This window comes from Magallana gigas, chromosome 4 (genome assembly GCF_963853765.1).
Source record: "Magallana gigas chromosome 4, xbMagGiga1.1, whole genome shotgun sequence".
NCBI lineage: Eukaryota > Metazoa > Mollusca > Bivalvia > Ostreida > Ostreidae > Magallana > Magallana gigas.
Genome location: NC_088856.1, coordinates 18,761,402 through 18,789,350, shown reverse-complemented (window position 1 = coordinate 18,789,350; position 27,949 = coordinate 18,761,402). Strand labels below are relative to the sequence as shown.

The 27,949-nt window shown below is 34.0% G+C and overlaps 1 protein-coding gene and 1 long non-coding RNA gene across 2 annotated transcripts; one reads left to right on the top strand and one right to left on the bottom strand.

Annotated features, from left to right (window-relative positions):
• Window positions 1-183: 183 nt before the first annotated feature.
• Window positions 184-27,775, bottom strand: LOC105320511 (histidine ammonia-lyase). The gene is made up of 21 exons (XM_034448617.2): window positions 27,422-27,775; window positions 26,714-26,780; window positions 26,484-26,514; window positions 26,000-26,074; window positions 25,350-25,422; window positions 25,101-25,167; window positions 24,870-24,907; window positions 24,607-24,732; window positions 24,304-24,443; window positions 24,049-24,148; window positions 23,762-23,857; window positions 23,427-23,522; window positions 22,961-23,019; window positions 22,612-22,692; window positions 1,803-1,868; window positions 1,610-1,688; window positions 1,418-1,504; window positions 1,198-1,332; window positions 922-1,030; window positions 718-787; window positions 184-443 (listed from the first exon to the last, which is right to left on the bottom strand). Exons 1-21 carry the CDS (start codon window positions 27,651-27,653, stop codon window positions 291-293), a joined length of 1,980 nt encoding a protein of 659 aa, XP_034304508.2. The 5' UTR covers window positions 27,654-27,775; the 3' UTR covers window positions 184-290.
• On the top strand, window positions 15,276-20,517 carry LOC117688335 (uncharacterized). The gene is made up of 3 exons (XR_004601037.2): window positions 15,276-15,819; window positions 15,916-16,088; window positions 19,577-20,517. It is a non-coding gene; the product is annotated as an uncharacterized lncRNA (long non-coding RNA).
• Window positions 27,776-27,949: the final 174 nt, after the last annotated feature.

The following is a 27,949-nucleotide window of genomic DNA, read 5'->3' as shown; positions in this document are numbered from 1 at the left end:
CAACAGATTTAAATATAAGTAAATGCATAATAGTACATGTAATACAAGCGTGATATAGGAATCAGGATATGATAAAAAAAAAAGTAGATACGCCCACAAAAGCAGAACTAATATAATAAAAACACATGCAGTCATGGAACCCCTTTACCACTATCTAAGCTAAACTATCTACCTTCATAAATGCACACATATATTTAATCATGCTCTCAATAATTTTTTTTCTGACATAATTGTTAAAATTAGAACACTCTCGGAAAGTTTTTTTTTTTAAATCAATCACTGATTCCGAATTATCTTGGTCTAGACATGCTGCTCGTTTTTCGTCTCTTAGTGGCAGGTGGTGGCGCTTCAGCGGAAAAACTTGATGTAGGGGAGAACACTCGAGTTTCGACATCCTGCTGCGCATGGTAATTATCCATAAATGGTTTTACTTTTCGCCAAACCTAAATGATGTCAAAAATCAGAAATATATAAACCTGAATTGACGTTGAAGTTTACAATGTCTATATATATATACGTTAATCAATGAAAAATAAATAATTAAATGCAATTAAATAATACTTTGCATTCATTTAGAAAATTTTCAGAGTCCAGATCAAATACATCGTTTATATTTACATTTTAAAAACTAATATGTGAATTGTTGATACTAGAACTAGTATTGGTTGAAACTAGCAATTAGAAATTGGATACTTGTAATTAGTAATTTTGATGTACCTTTTCCTCTTGAAGAAGTTTTGTGACAGCATCTATATCAGGTGCCATGTATCTGTCTTTTTTCCAGGGACTAAGTGTTAAAAACAGAGAGTACATGTATCTGCTGATTTTAGAGACAGCTTTTCTTACTAGAAAACCCAACAAAGAACATAAGATATTTTCTTTGAAAAAAAATGAAGGAAAATTGAAATCAAGTGTACGTACCCAGCTAACTGCCTGACGAGCTTATAGACCTCTTCAAGGGGAGGGGTTGTTTTTAATGGTCTCAAAAACTCTATTGCTTGGCAAGCGGCGAGAAGCTCAATAGCTATCACTGAAGGTTAACGACAATGAGAGAGAGAGAGAGAGAGAGAGAGAGAGAGAGAGAGAGAGAGAGAGAGAGAATAAACAATAAAAAATATAGCATCTCATACTTAAAACTATGTAAAAAAAAAAAACAACCCAGATTCAATCTACATTCATACGAAAATCCAATCTTACCTTGCTCCACGTGTTCGACCACACGCAGACATTTTCTGGCGGCAAATCCCCCCATGGACACGTGGTCTTCGGTTCCCGCGCTCGTAGTCAAAGAATCAATGGAGGCAGGATGGCACAGAACTTTATTTTCAGATACTACGGATTGAAAACAAAACACAATTAAAGGGATTACATATTTGAACAAAAAAGATGTGTCCTGATATAATTGTTATGGTTTTACCTAGAGATGCCGCTGTGCAGTGAGCTATCATAAATCCAGAATTTAGTCCCCCGTCCGGCGTCAGGAAGGCAGCAAGCTCACTGTACGCTAAAATTTACAAAATGTATATTTCATGACACTACACGGCCCTGTCAATGAATCAATGGAATAAGAATTCAAAACCTAAATATATTGATAAACAGTTATTGGTACCAGGATTAACAAGTCTCTCTATTCTTCTCTCACTCATGTTCGCGAGTTCATGCACCCCAATTGCCAAATAATCTAAGACCTGTCAAATATAGAAAAATTTGTTGATAGTTTTAAACAAATGTACATATTGTAAATCGAAATACAATCCTCGATTTCTAAGGGAAAATAAAATGATGTATATTAAAATATGCACCTTCGCTGGGTATTCTCCATGGAAATTTCCACCAGATATAATTTCTCCCGTGTCCGCAAATACCATCTAATATAAATATTTAAGGAGGCGTCATGAATTCAACTTTTACATGTAAAATATGTACATGTCATAAATGACATTGTATATATACATGTACCCTTGTACAAAAATGTAACACAAAACGCGTTCCAAAATAAAAACAGAAAATCTTTTTGTCTGTTTTGAACGTTTTACCTCATAAAAGCACAAATATAAGCAAATCAAGACAGTTTAAGCTTTATTTTCCGCATAACACATCATAACACGTTACAAGAAATCAAGAAACTCTTCAGAATAGAAATGTACCCCCAAAAACTAACCAAGCTTCTCTGTATATATAATATGAAATTAAGAATTTTTAAGGGGGGTATTAGGAGAATAAACAGTCAAAGACAAATGCAAAAACAGTTACTGGCGAAAGTGAAGCTTTGACATATCCTAAAAACTATACAGAATATATTTAAATTCTATTTACAATAAATTGTTATTTTCAAGAAAAAAAATCTAATCGTTTTTTACAAAGTAAATTTACCCCAAATACAATGCAGTTTATGCAAGCGATTAATCTGAGTAAAGTTCGACAATGGATTATATGTTACACTGTTCGGGCAAATTTACCCCCAAGATAAAACATCGTCTTTACAAATTTTCAACAGGTATGCATATCTGTTGCAATTCTTTGGGGGTAAATTTCCCCCAGAACAAGACGACATCAATACAAAGTCGACGCGATATAGATATACAGAAAGTGACTGTGTTGCAATATCTTTGGGGAAAATTTCCCACAACACGACATATATACGATCTCAAAGCCTTAAGTTTACAAATAAACAGAAAATAACTGTGTTGAAATTCATTGGGGTAAATTTCCTCCAACACAAGACATCAACCTTACAAATTTGAAGACTTAATGATAAACAAAAAAATGACTGTGTTACAATTCCTTGGAGTAAATATCCTCAAACACAAGACGCATCTTTACAAAGACAATGCCTTACAAAAAAAGTTCTGAGTTACAATTCTTTGGAGTAAATTTCCTCCAACATAAGACGCATCTTTACAAAGTCAAAGCCGTAAATTAAAATCCTTAAAAATGACTGTGTTTCAATTCTTTGGAGTAAATTTCCTCCAACACAAGACCGCATCTTTACAAAGTCAGAGCCTTAAAAAAATGTCCGTGTTACAATTCTTTGGAGTAAATTTCCTCCAATACAAGACGCATCTTTACAAAGTCAAAGCCTTAAAAAAATTTCTGTGTTAAAATTCTTTGGAGTAAATTTCCTCCAACACAAGACCGCATCTTTACAAAGATCTTAACATCTGTGTTAAAATTCTTTGGAGTAAATTTCCTCCAACACAAGACGACATCTTTACAAAGTCAAAGCCTTAAAAAAGTGTCTGTGTTACAATTCTTTGAAGTAAATTTCCTCCAACACAAGACGCATCTTTACAAAGTCAAAGCCGTAAATTAAAACCCTAAAAATGAATGTGTTTCAATTCTTTGGCGTAAATTTCCTCCAACACAAAACCGCATCTTTACAAAGTCAGAGCCTTAAAAAAATGTCCGTGTTACAATTCTTTGGAGTAAATTTCATCCAGCACAAGATGCATCTTTACAAAGTCAAAGCCTTAAAAAAATTTCTGTGTTAAAATTCTTTGGAGTAAATTTCCTCCAACAGAAGACCGCATCTTTACAAAGTCAAAGCCTTAAAAAAGTTTCTGTGTTACAATTCTTTGGAGTAAATTTCCTCCAACACAAGACGCATCTTTACAAAGTTAAAGCCTTACAATTCTTTGGAGTAAATTTCCTCCAACACAAGACCGCATCTTTACAAAGTCAGAGCCTTAAAAAAATGTCCGTGTTATAATTCTTTGGAGTAAATTTCCTCTAACACAAGACGCATCTTTACAAAGTCAAAGCCTTAAAAAAGTTTCTGTCTTACAATTCTTTGGAGTAAATTTCCTCCAACACAAGACGACATCTTTAGAAAGTCGAAGCGATAAAAACAAACAGAGAATGATTGTGTTGTAATTGCTTTTGGGGTAAATTTCCCCCAATATAAGACGACATCTTTACAAATTTTAGGACAATAATAAACAAAAAAATGTGTGTGTTGCAATTCTTTGGGGGTAAATTTCCCCCAACACAAGACGACATCTTTTACAAAGTCGAAGCATTAAAAATAAACAAAAAATGACTTTGCTGCAATTCTTTCATGCAGTCTCATGACAATGCGGACAGTCAACTTATTTACACTGGTCGTCTTATCAAAGACTGTTTTGGAATGCTTTAACTATACTTTGAATAAGTGTAGTATTTCTTTATTTTCTTCAATCGCTAAAAAGCTACATATTCTGTTTAACGATAATTTGGAGGGATGATCGCATTATTAATCAAAATTTAGCTAGGAAGCCTTTATGTAATTTCTGGCATTTCGGGTAAATTGGTTCCTGTGAGGATTTAAAGACCTACACGCCAAGCTTTCACAATCGTACTTTTTTGCGACACTCGGGAAAATATATAGCGTATAGAATAAGATCTCTCGAGAGTAACGTTAGATGCCTATATAAACTTATATTGTCTTCCTATTCAAATTCCTCGAAAAATATCCACCCTGACGCGCTGATATGTTTTCACGAAAGTTGTTGCCAATAAATCCTTCCAACACATCCAGTCAGTATCTCTTGAATATTCCATGTCTGATAAACATGTAGGTGTTCAACATAATTGTCTTTATAACTGGTCCTGATACACAAAGGCTGAGTCTCATTTTATCCGAAGTAACATGTGTTCCCCACTTCAAACCAATCCATTGTTTATTCAGCTACATGTGGGTATAGTCCACTAATGCATTTTCAATAGGCGGTAATGTTAACGTTAGGGTTCATAGCTCCGGTCCTAATTTTCGTTCAGCAACGAGGGACCTCTTGAATGAAAGCTCATCAAATTGTCTCTTTCCTGTTAAAATTTCGTGGTTCGAAGTCAGATTCGTTTTCCGGCAAAATGAGTCTGTATTGAAAAACTCTGAAAATGAAAGTAAAAGTAGGGAATTTCTCAGTTTTGGAAAGGGTGTACATCAAACAATTTCAATTCTTTTCTTCAAATGATAATTCAATTTTGACACTTGTTTTTGAAATTAAAAATCCTCTTTTCTGACATGTGTCAAGCATTCTGATTTAAAACGTCCCAATAAATGTATATACTCTCTGCAAGTATAGGGACTATTTTGCTTAAAGGCACTACTTTGTTGTCCTACCGATTCTAAAAATAGTTAGAGGGATATACCCATGTACCTGATGAATAATTAAGATAAAAATTGACTATAATAGTGGATAGCTTGTATTTGTATCTGAGGAAAAGAAATATTGTATATTTTGTTTTAGATTTAGTTACTTTTAGAACACAATCAGAATATAAGATTTAATAATTTCACATGACTTGATTTTTTTTATTGCTTTTTAACTTTTTTCTGTTGAAAACACTTATTTTCAAAGATTTGTGGCAAATCGATATGGGGATGGGGGGGGGGGGGGGGGGTGTGGGGTTGGATTGGGCTCTATACAAGTTGACAAACATACGAAGAATCATTTGATTAAAACTATTCGAAATTCTAAGCATAATTATTTATTTGAAACTGCAACAAATTAATGTGCTTTGTGTATGATGGATCGATGTATCAAATTGTATTCAAGTGTATGATGATTTGAATTTCCGCGGCCGGTTGTTTATTATCTTACTTAAAAATTATTCAAAATTATTCATATCATGGTGGACTTGTCTTTTTTTCGTTTATTATATAAGGGTATACACACTATTTCCAGCTTTTTCCTCATATCTCAAATAATAAATATATTAACAGGTTTTTTTCTAGAATAATATCCTTCATTCTTTGTGTATTGAAAGCTGAAGAAAATAGCTGCCATATCGAAGTATTTTTACAGCTTTGAAAACTAAACGGCTGCATAGGCGCTCCCCAGCTAATTTTGTAAATGAAGAGTGATATCTATCTATGTATCTTTACCCTCTATACTATAAAATCAATAGTACAGAGGGTAGACATTTTTAAATAGATACCGTTCGTCATTTACAAAATAAGTGGGGGAGCGGTTACATTTTTGCAGCCGTTTAGATCTTATAAAGCGTTATTCCGAAAGCGTAAACAACGCTTAGAAATATTTATTTGTTATGATGTAAGATTTATTATATTTTCTAACGAGCGCTTTAAAATAATTTACCTGCAAGCTTTTAATCAAACTGACAACGGTTTTGTTCTAGTTCGAGTTTCAATTTTAAGTTCCTTCGAATTTAACATCCGCTGTTTTAACAAGTGCGCACATACATGTACATGTATAGTAATAACCTTAAAGCGGGAACAAGGGTGAGAAGTATTTTAGATAATATTCAGTTACGCTTTTTGTACACAAATATCAGGCTACATCGGTGTTTTTGTTTCAATAAGGCACTGTGGGGGAGGGGGATGGGCACCCAGCAGACATTTTTTTAAAAAATTAACATATAAAATGAAACTGAAAGTAAAATGAATGCTACGCACCTCCCCCCCTCCCCCTCCCCACGGTGCTTATCAATACATCTACAACTTTCACGTTGAATGTGTGCAAGTGGGTGTCTAGAATAAATTTAAAACCCATTTTCGCTTATCCTCAAAATTCTTATCCGAGGTGATGGGTGCTTTTGGTGGGATAACCACGGTGCATATATAAATTTAAAAGTAGTTTTTGAATGTCACTGTTTAGATTAACAAGGACTGGTATATCTCAAAAATTATAAGTATATTTTAAATAAATTTAATTTATAATAATTTATTAATAAAAACACGGATTTGAATTCTCAAATTTGGAATAATGGGCCATGTTTTTGTTGAAACAAAATCAAGCCCTCGAGTTCATGTACATTGCATAATGACAGTTTAATATAAAATAAAAATATACATGTATGAATGGGGTGGATTCCCTTATTTCAAGTTATAAATGTTTTCTATTATGCGAGGTATTCTGAAAGAACAACATAAAGTTTTAAACAGATACCTTTATCGCTGTTCCACTTCACTGTATACTTCCTCCAAAACAATTTGGCCGACTTTTCTGTAAGCTTGCAGATCGCATTTTATCACTATTCTCATGAGAGATAATTCCCACAGCGGTGGGTCTGAATTATATGCTTCACGGCATTGATAAAATACAGATTAACTTTTCCTAAAACTTGCAACGACGTACACTGACTTTGGGATTCATTCACGGTCATTGTCTTCGCACTTCTGATGTATCGCTATGCAATGTATAAAACATCAGGATATGAAATGACCCTACAATCATCATCAGCAATCTATATCAACTTTATTCAAAATTTAAAGACGATATATCATGTACAGTAATAGCTAATTTGTGATTTGATTAATGTAACCGGCCTCCTATATACTCCCTGTAGAAAAATAATAGGAGCTAATTCGTTGAGAATATCATTTTTTTTTTCGGGAGGGGGGGGGGGGGGGGGGTCCTACATGTTTTTTGCTATACTAGTATGTAAATTAGGTACTGAAAGTGGTTGTGACAACCTCTATCAATATCTATTCTAAAGATAGAAATATTTTGTGATACAGTTTGTTTTTCGAGCTACATAATCTTTCTATGATACATGTACCAACAACCTATCATATAAACCATATCATAAACATATTTTGCAACTAAATCTGGTATCTGATACCAAACATGGCTGTTATGTTACATGTTTTGCAACCAAGTTGTGAAAACCCCAATTAACTATATACTTTTGGGTGTTTAACTGCATGTCATTGTGTACATGTGGATATTATATATTTGGAATGGATGCATTTGTATTCGTCAAAGGTGTTTCATCTTAAATTATATTCAAAAGAGACATACCTATAAAAAGAAGCATGCACAGGGTACAAAGTTCTGAATGAAACTGAAATTTACTGTTACACACCATGACTGACCATGGGTTTTGACCTATTAGAACTTTGTGACTTGAAAGAAATTAAAATATCATGACAGTTTTTAAACTTGTAAGCGCATAATTAAGATGCGCCGTTTACCGCATGTCAGGTACAGTATAATCACATTAACTCGAAATCTTAAAGGCAAATACAATGTATAATTTCTTTAAGATGCATATACATTATAACATTCTAAATCTGTCTTTCTTCATTGGTCGCTAATCACGCATTTAAAGAATTATAAACGTGTATTTTTGCAAAGACTCCTACGATGCTTTGAATAAATTGTTGCCTTTACGAAAACCATTCTTAGGCCCTGTCACATTGTCCCGATTTACACTACAATTTCTTACAAATTACAATTACAAAATTTTAAAGTCGAAATTTTCGCCAGGCCAACTTGCGATAAATCTGAGACACTATTTTTTTTTTAAAATCTTGAAAGAAAGATCTATATTTATAACAGGAGAAGTCGTGGCGATTTACGTTCTACGCACAGATATCTTGCTATATATGAGTAGGTAGATAAAAGACAATTATATTAATTTTGCTAACGATCAGAAAAACACTGGAACTAACACAGAATATACAAGATATACACACATGAGTTTAATGCATGCCATGAGCAGGTGCCCGAGGCAATATTGAAAATATATTAGAGTTCTGAAATTGTCACGAATTGCTTCAACTGAAAACGTTCGTTTTATAAATCAAATAAGTAAAAATTTATTGTAGAAAGTAACAAACAATATCAAAAATTTTAACACAACATGTTGTTACATTTAGTGAGACAGGTACCCGAAGCAATGTTAGAAGTATTTTACAATTTTGAAATAAGATGTTTATTACGGGGCGCACTTTCCCGTACATGACTAATTCTGGGCCAACCTTGAGCTTATTCTCTTGTTGTTGGAACCAGCCTCATGAAACCTCCAACAAGCCAACACGCTTTAGTTTTCAGACTTCTATATAGACTTTACATGAAATATACTTTTATGTGAGTTTGGTATGCATCAGCACTGAAGGTCTGGTTCTAACTGCCTTTAATTTACAATTCAGAATTATTATAATCAAATGAACAATGTAATAACACTTTGAAGGATTAACATAATATGTACAGAAGTAAGAAAATCAATTAAAGAACAGCTATTGAGTGATTCGTGACATTTTAGCAGCATGTACATAAAAGGATAATAAGATGAAAGAAGTTTCGATAAACATAAACAGAAGTCAATTAAAAGATTAGCTGTCCATCACTGAGTGTGCCTCAGGTGGGATTAATGCTGCGCTGAATTTATAACGTCTTTAAAACAGTTGTCGAAATAGATGAAAAGTTTTAGTAGCAATTAACACAAAGTCCGAAAAATTAATTTACAAAATAATTGAAAATACTCCAAAAGATTGAATTTCACAACGTGACATGTTGATAAAAAAAAGTTCATGCATTTAGTTACATGCAATAAAAACACAAATTTAACGAAGTAAATTCGCTACAAAGTTTTGTTAGATTACGATTATCTAGCTTCAAAAAGTAGATTAGCGATTAGGTGACTTTGTATTGGATATTTTTTTATATTAGTATCTCTGTTTTGAAATTAAGATGTGGAATGTCAATTGGAGAGTTCTTTTAATTGACAGAGGTATACCAATTGAAAAAAAAACAAAATTATAGATCAATGGTTTTAAGATACCCTCCTTTGGTTTGACAAGTAACTAAAGAACAAGCCTTGTGTATATCACAATACAGGAAACCAAACTGAATTTTACAGACGAAATAACTACCTACTGCAGCACTGTGTATGTGTCAATTTCAGTCTAAGAAAGACGTTTAAATTTTGTGCACTGCAATGTAAGAGACAATCTATTGAAAGGAAAATTCAAAAACACTGCCTAATACTAGCAACTAAAGTTTTCGACTTGTTCTTTCAATCTGAATCATTAACAAAGACTACATGTACACATTTATATTATTCTTTCATTTACATGTACAGACTAAAACATGCACATCATAGGCACATAGCAGCATCAGCCGGAGGGGGGGGGGGAGGGGCTGGACCCCCCCCCCCCTTACACACAAGCACTATATTCTCGCTGAAAACATTTTTTCCAAAATTTACATATTTAAAAGGGGGTTTCTAATATGGAGTCCCCTACCCCCTTTTCCGAGCATGTTAGAGATTCTTACTCTCCAATGTACAAATACTTTATGCGCGTTGAGAACTACGAGCATGCAGTAATATGGCCAGTGTTGAAAATTATTATATATGTCTTATTTCGAAAAAAGGCTCTCTCTCTCTCTCTCTCTCTCTCTCTCTCTCTCTCTCTCTCTCTCTCTCTCTCTCTTTCTCTCTCTCTCTCTCTCTCTCTCTCTCTCTCTCTCTCTCTTACATGTACAAATAGTTAATGATGCGCGTTTACAACTAGGAGTATGCGGTAATATTGGAAGTGTTTTAAATGTCTCTCTCTCTCTAAAACTCTATCTCTCTCTCTCTCTCTTACATGTACAAATAGTTAATGATGCGTGCGCGTTTACAACTAGGAGTATGCGGTAATATTGCAAGTGTTTTAAATCTAAATCTCTCTCTCTCTCTCTCTCTCTCTCTCTCTCTCTCTCTCTCTCTCTCTCTCTCTCTCTCTCTCTAATTGAATTTTTGTACGAAAAGTACACATTATTCAAACAGGGCAACGATTATATTAATACATGTAGTATGACAGTTGATTTAGTGGTAATTGCAAATTTGTACTTATATTTACTGACCCGGAAATAGCAAATTTAACGACACCAGATTAAAAATGTGATCGGTATAATATTTATAAAATAATCGAAAAAAAAGATATTAATATAAATTTAAAGACGTTTTAAGGGATGCAAATAATTTGCAGATTTGATTTGTGGATTAAGGTGTCCTGTGTTATCCATGAATAACAACTCGCCCTCCTCAAACCGTAATCATAATCATTTTTTCCCCAAAAAATGTTACTCAGGGGATTTTGACTTATAGTGCTCTAATAATTTAACTGCCGCGTGGTACTCTTTTGTTCTCATAACGAGCAGGCAGATCAGAATAATGTGTTTTATTGTTGTTTTGTTTTGACAGTCATGAAACAAGCATTATCATTATACCCCCGTGTGATATTTCTATATAATGCGTCATCTGGGTAACTTAGAAAGTCATCTGACGGGTGACCAGCAGAAGGTCGTATATCCCGCGGAATAAATACTAGTAACATGTTTCACCACTTTGAAAACCTCTGGACATTCCATTCCAAAGTTTAAAAAAGAACAATTCTCCTTGAGAAATCTCATTTCTTTCCATCGATGCCCTTTGGGAAATACAATTTTTTCTTGGAGGGGGGGGGGGTCCTATTGTTATAATCTTTATTGTTGAATAATATAATTATCACCATCATGAAATAAATGTAACTGTAATATTTAATTCAATTACTGAAAAAAGATAATTAATAAAGAATACATTTCAGAACACAGGGAAGTAAAAATACTATGTGTGTGTATGATATTAGAAGATTTGCAATGACTACCAGTTGTACATTAAATTCAATAGAAAAAAAACCGCAGCAAATCACTTGCCATCCGATTCTTTTTTTCCACCAACAAAAAACCTTGTATTTATCAATTACTCGGTCACACCATCGTAATCGAATCAAATCTCGCTTCATCTCTATGTATTACAGATACCCAATGAACACTCTTAGCAACTTGTAGGATACTCGGTGTAATATATGTAAACTCTAGTACTACGAAGTCTTGCGATGTCAATTTGATTAAAACGGATTTTAATCAGATTGTGCGGATGCGAATGTAGAAGATGTATTGCGAATACATATATGTGAAGGAGTGCAATGCAAGTTTAGTGCGATTGTCTACGAATGATTACATGTAAAAGCCATACTGTAGCAACGATTGCTCAGAAACTCGCAGCTTTTGGCGATTTTCTGCATTGAGGTAAAGTAGTAGATACGACTCAATCTACATTGAACTCAGAATAAGTTCTACTTTTGAAGTCGTGCCTTATTGTAGCGCAAAACTGTATCAGCGTGATGTGTATCAACAGCGAATTAGAGAAAACACATGAATATCAGTAAGTCACAATATGATTGGACATTACTGCGACGAAGAGAGCTCATGCAGAATCAGATTTAGAACGATGGAATACAATATTATATATATATATATATGTAGTACACTGATTGAAATATCATAATCAGTTTGAATAACTGTAACAGAGATTTGTTATGAATCTTCTTGCTCCAATTAATATAATGTCATTAGAGGCAATCCTCGTTTGTAAACTTTGCACAAGCAACATAATTTTGTACGAGTATTTCTACCAATTTTAATAGCCAGCGTTACAGGTGCAATTTACGATACATGTACATGTTTATTTGCTTAGCGTCAACTGAGATATGATTTCATAGCAGCTGCAATTAAATGTCGGTCCGTCTGGCTTCGGCCTGTCTGTCTCTCTCCATTTTGTCCATCATCTGTTCCACTACAGATGCCCCCCCCCCCCTAAATAATGTAATATAATAAACCAGCATTCTGAGAGCATTGCAGAGGCAATACACGTCCCCTACCGGTTTGTAATTATTCTATGAAAGCTTCGAACTTCGAAGCATACCTCTTTTTCAAAACTATTATAAACGAGATGTTATGCTTTAATCAGAGATAAAAGAACAAGGGACATTCAAACTACATAGTTGATATGGAAATTAAATAAAAAATGGGTAAAATAATACAGTACTCTTTATTTATCTCATGTAATTTCGCCAAGTCCTTTAAGAATTTGCTGGTAGAAATTTGTGAAAACAATGCACTGTTATGCAGAATATCATTTCTTACCGTCTTCTGTACCCCGAATCAACAGAACAACCCGATAACGAACCCGATCGTAATAATGCAAAAAACCCTGTCGATTAAATTTATAACAAAATGCTTGACACTATTTAACAGAAGTCATTTGTTTGTTAGAAACAATAAAAGGAATTGTACAAGTAATGCATGCACGATATTATTACTGACTTCATACTTTCCTCGTTTATTCAATACACACCTAACCTGATAACGAACCCGAACATTAAAAAATTGGGATATAAAAAAATTATTTTCTCGAAAATATGTCAACCAGACGCTACAAAAGTGTAAACTGTAGTTTGACATTTGAAGGTCTTCAGCAAATTTCATATTATTCCTCAAACGCATAAAGAAAAAAAGTGTGGAAAACTGAAGTGGGATAGACGAACGGACGGACAGACAGACAGACGGACGCTAGACGAAAGCTATAGTCCCCTCCGGTGAAACCGGTAGGAGACTAATAATATATTGCATCTCCGCCGTAATTTATTTGCAATGCAGATAATGGTTTTTCATCCTGGCTCTTCTTATAAATGACAATTGAAGACTTCAAAGTCTGATGGGCACATCAAATAACATTGACTTCACACAAATCTGTTTTCAAATGTTTTTAAAACTTAATACATCAACGTTTATTCACATATACACCAAAAACTAAAAAAATTATATTTCACGAATGTGTAAAAGAGCAATCGTTACACAGTACGAATACTCGGGCTATGTTAACGAATCAAATCTAGATAGGTGACACACTGTCAGTATTAAAGCTAATGCGAGACTGGCTGTTATTTTTGATGGTGCAATAACATTTATGTGCAGATTATCCTTTTAACATGTTTATGAATAAACGCTTGCAATATGACAAAATGTAGTTACTATGCATAAATCAAGATATGTCAGGGGAACAATATGAGAAACATATACCCTGATAGAAAGTGTTGTTGATTTTGTGTAATTTTGGCCTGCATGTGCAGTGTGTACAGAGTATTACGACAATGAATATACATGTATCAGCCTGAAACAAAATATGTCATAAGATCTCATGATAGCGTTTTCATAAAACTAATAAATCTAAGATAAACATATGGTTGTAAGAAATTTGAAATTTGAGAATAGGAGAATACTGAACGTTCCGGTGCCATATCATACATTGGAAATAAACTCGGTAATTAGTCCGAAAGAAACATAAACTTTGTGAATAGAACTATGAATATGAATATGATTTTGGACATCACCAAAAAGTTTTTCTAGAGATATATGCATCCCATATTCTACTGGAATGTGACAGCAATTTTATTTTTTCCTCGGTATGAATGAAATTCTGGCAATACTGTCAATTTTCTTGAATATCCCGAGACTATATTAACTATTGAGGTAAAATAGTAGTACTATGAATGATATACTTTAAAACATTATTTACTTTTGAAATGCAAGTGTGCCAGAAAATTTTAAAGTTCCCAAGGAAAATCTCCAACATGATACAGATCTGTAAACTTCTCTCTCTCTCTCTCTCTCTCTCTCTATCTCTCTCTCTCTCTCTCTCTCTCACAAAATTCAGAGAGGTATATAAAAAATCAGTTATCCCTGTGTATATGCGTCTAAATATTTACATAACAGTTCATGCCTGTGACAGTATCCGTGTTTTGACCACGTCTTATCGAATATGTTGAGCCACTTTTTTTTGGGGGGGGGGGGGGGGGTTGGGGGGGGGGGGGTTAATGTTTCTGAGAATCGAAAGCTATGTGACATAATACCGTTAACAGGGTTTACATGTAAACTATAGTAAAAAGGTAAACCTTTTTCAAAATTTATCCGAATAGGATCGCATCTGTACTAGTGGCGGATGATGTAGCGCACACATTCAACAAGTCACATCAAGTTCAATGGGACGACGATTGCTTGTTCCATCTTTTAAGCAGATACACTTTTACCACTTTTTGTCATATCCTTTATTTAACAAACAATCGATAGAATATCAAAATTTTAAACTACTTCGAATCGAAATAAAGCTTCAACGAGACAAAAAATAGCAAAACATTCCATTATTATAATATAGCTTCTCGCATTTAGTCTGAGTTATTTCTTGTTTCTTATGTGACCTTTTCTATTAAGCATAGACGCACGTTCTATGTTGTTACTGCTGGAGACTGTTTTTATTTAGGCTAGAACAGACAAGTTACGATTAAATCATATCTGTAAATCGATATTATCTACCGGTTACAACTGATTTAAATAATAACTAATAATTATAATTGTCAACGTTGCAGTCTACTTTTTTCTATTTTGCAATAATATCAAAATGAACTTCATATTTTAGAAGTTTATTAAAACATGCAGCTATCACTGTGATTGCTATGTCAAATTTTAAAATACACCTAGGACATATCAAACGATATCTAAGAACAACTGTGTTGGATGAATGAAAAAACCCGTATGCAACCGTCTTCCTATTTCACATATTTCTGTTTAATTCATTTACTGCTCAAGTACAAGTTTAGGGAATGCTATTGACAATTGTGTCAGACATTATTAAACATGTTTTTTCGTACGTGTATTATAAACATTTATTAAATTAATAATCGAGATTGTATAATAACTGCTATGTTTCACGTATCCATCATGTTCTGGCTTATTGAGATAGAGATATATGTTTATAACAAATTAGTCATATCATCAGACTATAAGCGTGTTTGAACTTCGATTCTCTGTGCAAAGTCCGATACTTCAGGTGTTACTTGCTGATCGAGCGCGGCTTTCATCTGTGGAATTCTTCTTTTCAAATTGAACAGCACGTTTGAAAACACGATTAACGGAAAAACCACAGACAGGCATTCATCTGACCGATAAATTGCTATGACACCCAAGGGATCTCTGAACATAGCGGTCAGTGCCAGCACCGACATTGCTAGCCATAAATTGTGTTTAATTCCTACACGTCACTTTGAAATCCCCGACAATGAGACAAAGAGATAAAACGCGACGGCAAATTTATGAAGACTCCTTTTGCATTGTTTTGTCAGCTTTATTTCTGGCGGAATTGATATCGGTCCCCCATGATCAAGAGCATCAACTGTAATGTCGATTCATCTTTTTATCAATATAGAATTGCGCCATATCCAGAATAGTACAAGTAAGTCTACCATAATACTAATCAACAACAGTCATACTGTATGCCATTTTACATAATACCATTACGTATTTGATAAAATCTTTATTTTTATTTAAGAATGACGAACTTTGCTGGAATATTCGGGGTATACGCTCGGACATTCTTTGGTTCAACTTTAGGAAACCCTAGCTGCACAAATGTGGTATATCTTAATGCCTCAAAATGCGGTCAGCCGATTCGCATGGGATAATCTTTATAACAAGATCATGGCATGTTTGTACACATAAATGGTAAGTATATGATAAATAGTTCATTTTGTGCATTGTTCTTCAATGAACTCATAATCGAAAAGACATTGTATACTCTTTACGTACTCTAAAATGGTGAACATAGAGGCGGATATCGAAAACGCTTAATTAAGGAATATAATCTTAAATATTTGTATTACTCTACCATAAATAACGCACTTATAAATAACCAATTCTTTGTGAAGGTAAATGACGGGTTGGGGGGGGGGGGTCACTTTTTTCAGTGCTGGTCCCGGAACGGATGGAGGGGGTGGGGCTTCCAGATCCGCGCAAGAGATGCACTGTACCTAAAATTTAATCAAAATATGAAAAAGACTAATTGTTCTACTCATTCTTCAGACAGGATTCTACAAAAATTAAATAGGTGCTAAAATTTGCTTGCGAAAATGACAAAATTATAGCCCCGTCTTCTCAAACTCCTGAACATACCACGGTTAAGAACTGTGCGTCCTGTGAACGTGCTAATGGCACAAGCTCATTTTGATTATAGAAGAAATTCGAACTTGAGAAATGTTTTCGCGGATTTTATTGTTTCTCAAGACTTATCCGATATCTATGCATGTTTTCGTTGATCATATAGGCCTATGTAGTGGATAACGAGGACGTTTTGGTATATTGTGTCAATCATGCCGTACGGGCAAATAAGGCGATAACAAAGATAAGTCATTTGAACATTATTGAAATCCAACCTACATGTTGATTTTTCTAAAAACCGTAGATGAAATAGATAAAACAAAGCAATAGAAAAAAAAATTGTCAAACACATAACTTTAACCGAAGGCCTCTGTAAGTAAATCCCTAGATTGTATACTTTTTCAACGTATACAACATACTTTTTTTTTTAGTATTGAAAAATCGGGGAATCTTATACATGTAGTACACACACTCAGAAACACATATGAGTTTATTAATTGTTGTAATATCTGTCATCGGTAACAAAATTATTACAGATGTACGCTGTCCGATAACTAATATTAAACCCTCGCGGTTCGTGCATCACCAGATGATATATATGAGAATGTGTACGTTTTTAGGAAAACTAAAGAATAGGATGTATTTGGATTCATACTGGTGCATTTTTTTATTGAGGGATTTGAAAGCTAAGTTAAAATCCTTTAGATATGATGCACCTATCGGGATGATGTTCATACTCAAATTAACCCTTCATAAATCAATAAAAAATACACGAGCAAGTTTAAAGCAGTCATGGCGGGTCGCGCATGATTTATTAGAATTGCAGTTTCTATTGACAGGAGTATTGGAAATTCAAATCCACAAATCCGTGCCTTTAAACATATATTTTGAAATAACGATATTCTTATAGGCAGTACACGATTTATATTTACAGTGACCCCCCCCCCCCCACCCCGCAAAAAAAAGAGGTCATTTGTCATTTGACGGGAATATTTTACATGTACATGTATGTCATTGCAGCTTATATGTATGTACGGAAGCGTATCGGGGCCTACACTTGTTGTGTTATAACTTATATACATTGTCATACTTTTTATCGTCTTATCAACATATAAACTATTATGTCGTTTTAAATATGCAAATATTTTCCATTGCATTGAGATGAGCTAACATAATTTAAATCATCTTATTGTAATTGATCTGTATTCTAACAAAATAAGGAGTTAAAAATAATGAGTTTTAGATATATCGAGAAAGAAATGTTGACATAGAACAATGTAAATGTATGTGTATTATATTAAGCATATTAACATAAATGTGTTTTCATTTCTTGGAAACATATGGTAAAAAATGATGTTATCGAATAAAATTTCGCGGGGGCGGTAGTGCTGATGGTGCGTCACCTCTGAATCTAGCTGTAGACTGACATTTGTGGAATCATTGGAATTCGTGTATGCTCAATTTTCATGGATTTCGTTAATGCTAATTTTCGTCAACCATGAATTTAAATCCACAACCATTTATGAATAATAGTATTATTATATTCATTATTTATAATATAATTAATTCCACGAAATGTTACCATTAACCTATTTTTAAAAAATAGCAAATTACAAATATTGGCTCCATGAAATTCAATCCACAATGAAGGAATTTAAAGGGGCATGGTCACGATTTTGGTCAAATTTTTTTTTTTCTGTTTTTATTATTCACAATGCTTTAAAGACGTATTTCTTCTTATCAAATTAAATTTGGGTGCCAGTCGATGAGTTTTAAGCAAGATACAGGGCTCACAATTCTTCGTCATGAAAACAAGGCTCGTGTCCTTTTTTTGTTTACATAGGTTAAATATACCAGTAAAAAATCTTTTTTAAGCTGAGGGGCATTTTTTAAGCTTATTCATCTTAAGCATATATAAACAGTTCCTAGCGATTAACACTTTCAGTTGAGGTCTAAAACTGGAATTTTCACTTCAACATTCAAAATGTAAACAAACGCTTTGTTTACATAGCGAAGAATTATAAACTCTGTAACTCGCTTATAACTCAACAAATGACGCTCAAATTTTGGTTGCCTATTACAAATGCCTCGCTGAAGCATTGTAAACGTTAAAATCGAAAAAAAAAATTTGACCAAAATCGTGACTATGCAACTTTAAACTCTAAAATTCAGACATTTCTTTTAATGTCAAACATCCAAATATCTGCATTTGTAATCGTAGTTAGGGGTGGTAGACATGAACAGTCCTACCCCCAAATTATGACCATGATTGAATAATCAAGTTGTTACAACCGTTTCCCATCGATGAGGTGGTTAATATAATACGTGTAAGTAAAGAGGCCCATGTAGTTTTAATGTTCAATCACAGGTATCTGTCTCAAAACTCATATCACGTGTTTATTGCACAATAACCCAAACATGCATAGAAGATCATAAATAACTGCTTAAATAAGGTTTATGCAGCAGTCCTCTAACTACGATTACAAATACTTATGCTAATTTCAATCATTATAAAGTAATTTCTGCACGTTGTTTCTGATTTATATCAAAGTGTCAATGTCATTCTACATGTGTCGTTACAGCTATATTCAGAATTCAGTGACGTCACTTTCAGAACTCCTGCGCCTGCAAAGTTCATTCGATAATATTTTCGCAATGCGTTCCCTAAAAATGAAAGCATATTGATATCAACATGGCTATAAAGCATTTATTTTATTGTTCTTTGTCTAATTTTCTATCTTAATGTCTTTTAAAGTTGAAAAAGCAGGTAGCAATAAAACTGGTAAAATTCAATAAGGTGATTTAAATTATATAGAAATCACATGATACAATTCAATTCATTTGCATTTATAAATAGGAGGTCACAATACTTTATGTGTTGACAATACAATAAAAAGAAAGACAATTTATAAGTTGAAAAACAACAAGTGTAGGCCCCGATACGCCTCCATACTCATGAACGTTACACAATTTGAAACGATTATATGACATTACCCCACTTAGTTGTCAAAAGCAACTTAAGGTGATTAATTTCATGTTTGTCTTTCCTTTTCTAGAAACTGAAGACTAAAGTCCAAAACCTAATACACTGAGAAAGCGGACAGAAAATGATACTCAAGTTCATGATAAGCATAACTACTTCAATTAATAATAAAACATATATGTCTATCATTCTAGAATGATTTCTTTATTAAAATAGTTTCATTGAATTGTTTTAGTTTTCCAGTAGATTTTTTTTAATCAGGTCTCATTTGTTTGCAACTTTATCTTCATTTACTAAATAATATTTTGATCTTGATTGTGATTTGTTACATAACATCGTCAACGTACATGTAGTTTAACTGATGTTATGAATATCATTTTATTTAGTCAATAATACATTTCTTGTATTGTTTAAACTATGTGTCGAGAGTTGAGAGTGAATATACCCAAAAATTCTAAAAAATGTACATGGATGCGTATTGTATACATTAAAGTTAAAAATTACGATGTCTTGTGTTGGGGTAAATTTACCCCATAAAACTGCAAAACAATCATGATCTGTATATAGTTTATAAGGTTTTAACTTTGTAAAAATGACGTCTTGTGTTGGGGGGTAAATTAATCCCCCAACAATGCAACACAGTTATTTTTTGTTTATTTCTAAGACTTCGATTTGTAAAAACGTCGTCTTGTGTTGGAGGGATTTATAAACCCCCCCCCCCCCACAAAAAAAGAAAAAAGAATTGCAACACAGTCATTTTCTGTATTTTTTTTTTGGGGGGGGGGGCTTCGACTCTGTAAAGATGGCATCTTGTGTTGGGGGAAAATTTACCCCCCAATGAATTGCAGCAGAGTAATTTTTTTGTTTATTTCTATGGCTTTGACTTTGTAAAGATGTCATTTTGTGTTTGGAGGAAATTTACCCCCAAAGAATTGAAACACAGACATTTTTTGTTTCTTATTAGGTCTTTGACTTTGTAAAGATGTCATTTTGTTTTGGAGGAAATTTACCCCCAAATATTGCAACACACGCAGTCATATTATGTTTAATTATATGGCTTTGACTCTGTAAAGATGTCATCTTGCGTTGGAGGAAATTTACCCTAAAGAATAGCAGCACAGCTTATCTTTGTATATTTTTATGGCTTCGAATCTGTAAAGATGTCATCTTGTGTTGGAGGAAATTTATCCCAAAGAATAGCAACACAGCTTTTTCTGAATAGTTTTGTATATTTTTATGGTTTCGACTTTGTATAGATGTCATCTTGAGTTGGAGGAAATGTACCCCCGAAAATTGCAACAACGTCATTTTTTGTTTATTTGTATGGCTTTGAGATTGTTTAGATATTTTCTTCTGTTGGGGGGAAATTTACTCCCAAAGAATTGTAACAGAGTCATTTTTTGGGGGTAAGGCTTCGAGATTGTCAAAATGTTGTCTTGTGTTGGGGGAAATTTACCCTCAAAGAATTGTAACACAGTCATTTTCTGTTTATTTGTTAGGGTTCGACTTTTTTTGTTTCTTATTAGGTCTTTGACTTTGTAAAGATGTCATTTTGTTTTGGAGGAAATTTACCCCCAAATATTGCAACACACGCAGTCATATTATGTTTAATTATATGGCTTTGACTCTGTAAAGATGTCATCTTGCGTTGGAGGAAATTTACCCCAAAGAATAGCAACACAGCTTTTTCTGTATAGTTTTGTATATTTTTATGGCTTCGACTTAGTATAGATGTCATCTTGTGTTGGAGGAAATTAACCCCCAAAGAATTGTAACACAGTCATTTTCTGTTTATTTGTTAGGGTTCGACTTTCTAAAAATGTCATTTAGTATTTTGGGTAATATACCCCCAAATACTTGCAACAGTTATACCTGTATAGATTTTAAGACTGCAAGTTTGTAAAGACGATGTTTTATCTTGGGGATAAATTTACCCGAACAGAGTAGCAGATATTCCATTGTCGAATTTTACTAAGACTTACATGTACAAAAACTGCATTGTATTTGGGGGTAAATTTACTCTGTAGAAAAATAACAATTTTATTGTATCTAGCATTTAAAAAATATCCTGTATATTTTTAGGATATGCCACACAGCTTTATTTTCACCAATAATTGCTACAGAAATTGTCTTTTACTTGTATATTCTACTAACACCCTGTTTAAATTTTGAATCCAAAGTAGAGAGATGCTTGGTTAGTTTTTGGGGGTAAATTTCTCTGAAGAGTTTCTTGTTACGTGTGTCCTCTAAGTGTTATGCGGAAAATAAAGCTTAAATTGTCTTGATTGGCTTATATTTGTGCTTTTATGAGGTAAAACGTTCAAAACAGACAAAAAGATTTTCTGTTTTGATTTTGGAACGCGTTACAAATAATTATGTTATACAAAAGTGTAAGTTCTGAGCTGTTGATATGTGCAGTGACAGAGTCTCGATGCTTATTGATTAATTTAGAACCGTTTTTAACAAGAGCTTGGACTTTTGGTAGTTGTGTCAAACGGCAATGTTACGTAGGCCTGCGTGTATATAAGGAATAAGGAATCATTCTTTGAGTATTATGAGGTGATAATTTTGGTCGGGGTGTGATCAAATCCAAGAAAGCCCGAAGGGCTTTATGATAGATTTGATCACGCCCCGACCGAAATTATCACCTCATAATACTCAAAGAATGATTCCTTATTACTTATATTTATATAATTTAAGCCATCGTACGATTAAATATTAAAATATAAATAAGCAAACCCCGCTGGCGCCTCCATTTGGCGTCATTTGTATTATGGGTTATATAGTGTACATGTAGTGTTATCACAGGCAAAGACACTGGAAAATGTAAATATATTTCTTTGCTTGCCACTCAAGCATGGCTCTTTGCAATCAGCAATTTGAGCAACGATTACGCAATCGATGCATAGTTCGCTTGAAAACAGCTTCATTTATAACTTTTTTGACACAAGAAATAGATGTTTATGCCTTACTGAAAGTCCAAGGTCTTGTTCGAATGGTAATCTGTATCATATTACACATGTACATTGTTTGTTAATCAAGCAAAATGTCCACCGCCCTTTCAAAGGAGGTTTTTTAAATAAGTTTTCAGCCGGTAAAAATGGATACAGGATTGTCTGTGGCACTGTTGACTTCAACAGAGAGAATGGTCCTAACGAAAGCTACAGTGTCATTCACTATCCCATGAACCTACAAACAATAAAACATCAAAACTCGTCACAACTCTTCATCTTATTACCCTTTTGATTTTGTTTTTGTGCTACTAACATGAAATTATGTCGATTAATTGCATCCTGGTATTAACGCACCAATATTTTTTGGACGATGTGTGATAGTCATTCACTTGTCATTTAACCAGATTTTGTGTCATTCTAACCAGTTGGCATTAAACAAATCAAAGTACTCTCATGTCAGGTGTTTAAAAGCTATATAAATAATTGAATATCGTGTAACTCACTTGTGGACAGCATCTCAATGTGTAGGCATCCTGAACGCGATCACAGAACCGGTGACTTTCTGGAAGAGCAGAGGCAAAGAAAATCAAAGATCTCTTGAGACATGCATATTTATTCGAATTAACGGGCATGTTGCTGCCAAACCATGAAGACATCGCTGTGTCATATAATTAATTTTGAATGTCAGTTGGGTGTATGTGGGTGTAAGCATACTTCTGTTCAGCATGAGAAAATCATAAAAACACAGGAGACATTGAAACGCAACAACCAACAGAATTACATATAGATTGTTAAATTTAAAATAATTCCTTGCCTATTTTATTAACTTGCAACATACAAATGTACTTTACTTATTGATACTATGTTTAAATATAATTTCGCATCCTATTCAGAAACAAGCATCTCTATTAAATTGACCTAAACACGTTAGTTTAAAAGCATACATCATAAGTTTCTCTAAAAATTTACCTGCAATTTCAGACCGATTGGTGTCTGAGTGAAGCAAGGAGCGGAGGCGTCTGGCCACCATCTTCTGCCCCTTGTGTGGCCGAACATCGTGTATACCTGTAGAAATGATAGTGCCCCTGTTTAGAACTTTAGAAGTAAAAAGAGGTCTTGCTTTGCATTTTAAAACAATTCTCCATTCAAACAATGAATACATGAAGTATAGGTAAGCTGAATATGCAATAATTGATTTTTTTGTTCTCATTCTTAGGAAGTGTATCTGAAAACTCTGTTGCCTTTTTTGAAAAGTAGACCAAAAAATCTCTCTAAATAATTAATCAATCCATCAATAGACTTACAGCTATCAAAAGCTCTAGTTGTTCCCTTCAGCACGTCTAGAGTGAAGGCCGCCACTATATCCGCCTGTCGTGCGATCGCTTCCGCCCGCTCCAGCGCTATTAAAAATAATACGTTCACAAACACACGCGTTAGGGTAGCTCTTAAGTTGAATACTCAAGTATCATTCAATTGTCCTACGCTATGAAACAACACATTTTCATGACTTTAACATTATTTTTAATTGTTTCAACTGTTCATCTTAAATGCTTTATTTTACATTCAGACCCTAGTCTAAGATTCCCTATACCTTCCACGCCCAGTGCAGTGATAAGCTGTGTTCCATTTATTAGAGCTATTCCTTCCTTCGGTCCAAGCTTAATTGGTGTCAGTTTATTGGATTCCAAAACCTAGAAAAGGAAAGTGACACTGTGTTTTTCTAATTTTCTAATATAAGACAAATCGGTTATTACACAATTTCAGCATTATTGTGTTTATTACAAATATTGTGGAAACTAAAACTGGTTTTAGTATTTGCGTAAATGTTCTCTTTAATGTAACATACATATTTAGCATCCGCCCATCCACTTTTCGGACTCCACATTTTGCCTTCTCCCATCATGCCTAGCGCAAGATGCGACAGTGGTGCCAAATCGCCGCTAGCACCAACTGTTCCCTTCTCGGGCACCCATGGCAGGCAGTTGGCTGTAGCGAAAACGAATGTTTCGGGTAATGCAAAGCGTAAAAGAACGAAAAACATGATAAAAAGCATTTGAAAATTTTTAAAACCAGATCGTTGTTTTTGTTTGTCATCTAAACTTTTTTTATCTCCATTGTTAATTGTTACATTACAAACACGTTTGTTTACCATTAAACGCGGCTATGTATTGTTTAAGCGTCTCCATCGATATTCCGCTGTAGCCCTTTGCCAAAACATTGATTCGTAACGCCAAGAGCATGCGTGTTCGCTCGGGTGACAATGGTGGACCAACACCTGTAAATAAAATTGACACTACCAGTTCTTCATGTGTCATGTGTGTGTCTGAGAGAGAGAGAGAGAGAGAGAGAGAGAGAGAGAGAGAGAGAGAGAGAGAGAGAGAAGGAGAGTAAAAATTTTAGCAAAGGGTTTACCTGCTGAATGAGAACGAATCAAATTTTCTTGAAGTTCTCTAAAGTAAATGAAGACAATCATATTTTTATCTATCCAATAACATGTATATGCATATAAATACCACAAAAAATTATTCCTAAATATTAAAAATCAAATTATTTTAACGATCGAAAACAAAATTGACTTGGTAATAATCGTAGTACACTTAAGTAAGAACAAAAAATTGATAAAAGGGACCATTTATTACTTACATCAATTTGCTTTTCTCAATAGTTGTTCTTGCAAATTTTCCAAAACCGGTTGTAATTCCATAAACAACTAAAAATTTCAGAAAAACACTGTGAACTTCTTGCTTAAGTTCATATCAACACTCATCTACTCTACGCGATAACGCATTTTTATACATGTACCGGTTTTTTTAAATTAGGAAAAAATATATGATTAATTTCATTATAAAAACTACAATGTAAAATGTAGATATAGGAAGGAACGTGTAATACCTTTATTGCTGCTAACAATGTCGTCCAGAAGCTTTCTGGCTTTGAGGACCTTCTGTTCTGCCTCAACTGTCAACTACATTTAACCAGGAAATGACAAATTGAAAATAGTAACGTCGTAAAATTTAATAAATGTATTGAAAAGTTAAAAGAGTGGACTTTTTCTCTAAACCTGTATACGTGCAATGCTTTTTACAGATGTTTTAAGGGTTCAAATTAAAGCAGAGAAAAATATACTCTGATATCAATATGTTGAACAATAAATATGAAACTTTTTCTGAAGACAATTTTGAAAATCAAATATATGAAACTTTTATAGAATTTACATTATCATTAACTGTTCTCTAACTTATCAAGGTAGTCTCTGGAAAACATGTTTGTAGAATTTATTACGTGGAATCATTTATATAAGTCATATAGATATCTGATCTACATTTGATTCACATTTATTATCACCAGAAGTATTTTCTTTATAATTTATATTTATTCCAACAAGTGCCAGTTCTAGTCTAGGATGCAATTTCAAAGATCGAATTCAGCTCAACTACCATGACGTCATATTGGTTTCAGTTGATATGGACACGAATCAAAACATTTACAAGGTATCAAAACAACGAAAATTGTATTCAGACAGTAGAGAAACTTTATCTCACCTTTATCAAGTAATGGCCCTTTCCTAGCCGAAGTAGGTCATCCGTAGATAAACTATTACCATCCAAGGAAATGTACTGAAAACATTTACATGTATTAAACCACAGAAGTAGCTTGCCCGCGGGCTACAATGCTCACGTGGGAAGTTACCATAAAGTTTTATTAATGTATACAGTGTTATTATATGTAAATGATGTTATAATTTTGCCTGCATTTAGATGTACGTACACTGATATTATGGGCATTTATTTACAATTTGTTTTCATAATTTTAATGTATGAAATCAAGAGGTACAATCAAAACATATACCATATATAAAACTACGTTTACTTTACAGATTGCATCAGTGTTTATTGCATGCCGAACAAGTGAATCACGTAATGTATGTAATGAGGGGAAGACATCTAAGTTTTAACAACTTGTATCTCATCCTTTGACATATTTGGTCAATAAAATATGTTAAAATTTAAAAAGACATTTATTTACCTCTGTTGCTGACTCTACACTGGTCTTTGCTCTCGGAAAGTTAAGGAAACAGACCTGTATTCATTTATATAAAGATGCCTACTCTCATTTTACAAAGTTTTATTCAACCATAAAAAGTATATTCAGTAAGTTGAGGTGATTGAAATGTAAATTATAGTTTGTGACCAAAAAAAACAGTTTATCAATAACATGTAGCTTTGGTAAATTTTAGGGACGTGTCAAAAGGATACACTTTCTCTTCTACGTACACAGGCTCGGCGGGTCCCGTGACAGGGCTGGATATGTCACTGTCCAACACTGTTTTAATACAAAAAACAACTCTGTGTTTCTACGAGTTTGCCACATGTATTTTCATCGAATACTGGTTTTTTTGTTTAAACGATGTTTATACATGTGTTATTGTACGCAATCAACCGGTAGATAACAACTATAAAATACAGTATATACAGGGAAAAAATTCGCATCTGTTTATTTTTGCCCTCGTTGTGAGCGGGTGTATTTAAAGCTGGGCAAATTCTGATGTCTCAAATTATCCCTCTTTAAGCAAAACTGTGTCTTGGCGAATTCAAGACGGGGCGAAGGTGTTTGCAAGTGAAAAAGGGCGAAAATAACACGGGGCGAAAAAAAAACCCGTATACAGTAGTAACTCAGTTAGGTTATATATGCATAGCATGTAGCTGAATTCATGTTCTTCTGCGACACGTTCACTGATAGAAGTGGATAACAATGGTGGGGTTGCAAACTGTTTACTTTTGACCGTATGAGTACTAAATACAACACCCATTCATGAGTTTTAAACTGGCAAAATATTCCAGAATAGCAAGGGATTACGATTTGATACCTCTACCAATGCACGTTCCTCCCCAGGACTTACAACTCCTATCATTAATTCGATGGTAAACATTACAAGACTATATGCATAATCAGAATGCCCTTACCAACAGTGACGAAGTCATTTTCATCAAGTACATCCTTAATAGCGTCATCTGGATCTAATATGGCGGCACCTTTGGCCTTCCTAACCTCGTAAACCTTTTCTTGAGCATGTCCGGTTCTGGACTTGGACTTGTAGTACCTCCTTAATGATTCCTCCCCAAGCCACGTGACCTTCTCGGTCCCTTTGCAGGGAACCGCAAACCAGTCACCTCGAACACGCACAGACAACTTCATCGCACGATGCTTTTGGAGGGAGACGGTGTTTACTGCTTGTTTGGTGCTTGGAACTCCTTGGGTTTGTAGACAAATGGTAATCTTGTGACAGATAGCCTAGGTTATTGACTCTGATATGGGAGAACCAACGATAAGAATGGGAATATATATGCGTCGTACGATCGAGTCTTCAGATTATTGAGGTCGCCACATGTCCTTGTAATTAAGTTCATTGCCATAATGTTTTGGACATTATCGTTTATGGCTCAATTACAATTAAGAAAACTGGTATGACAACTTTAAAATATGGTGTTAAA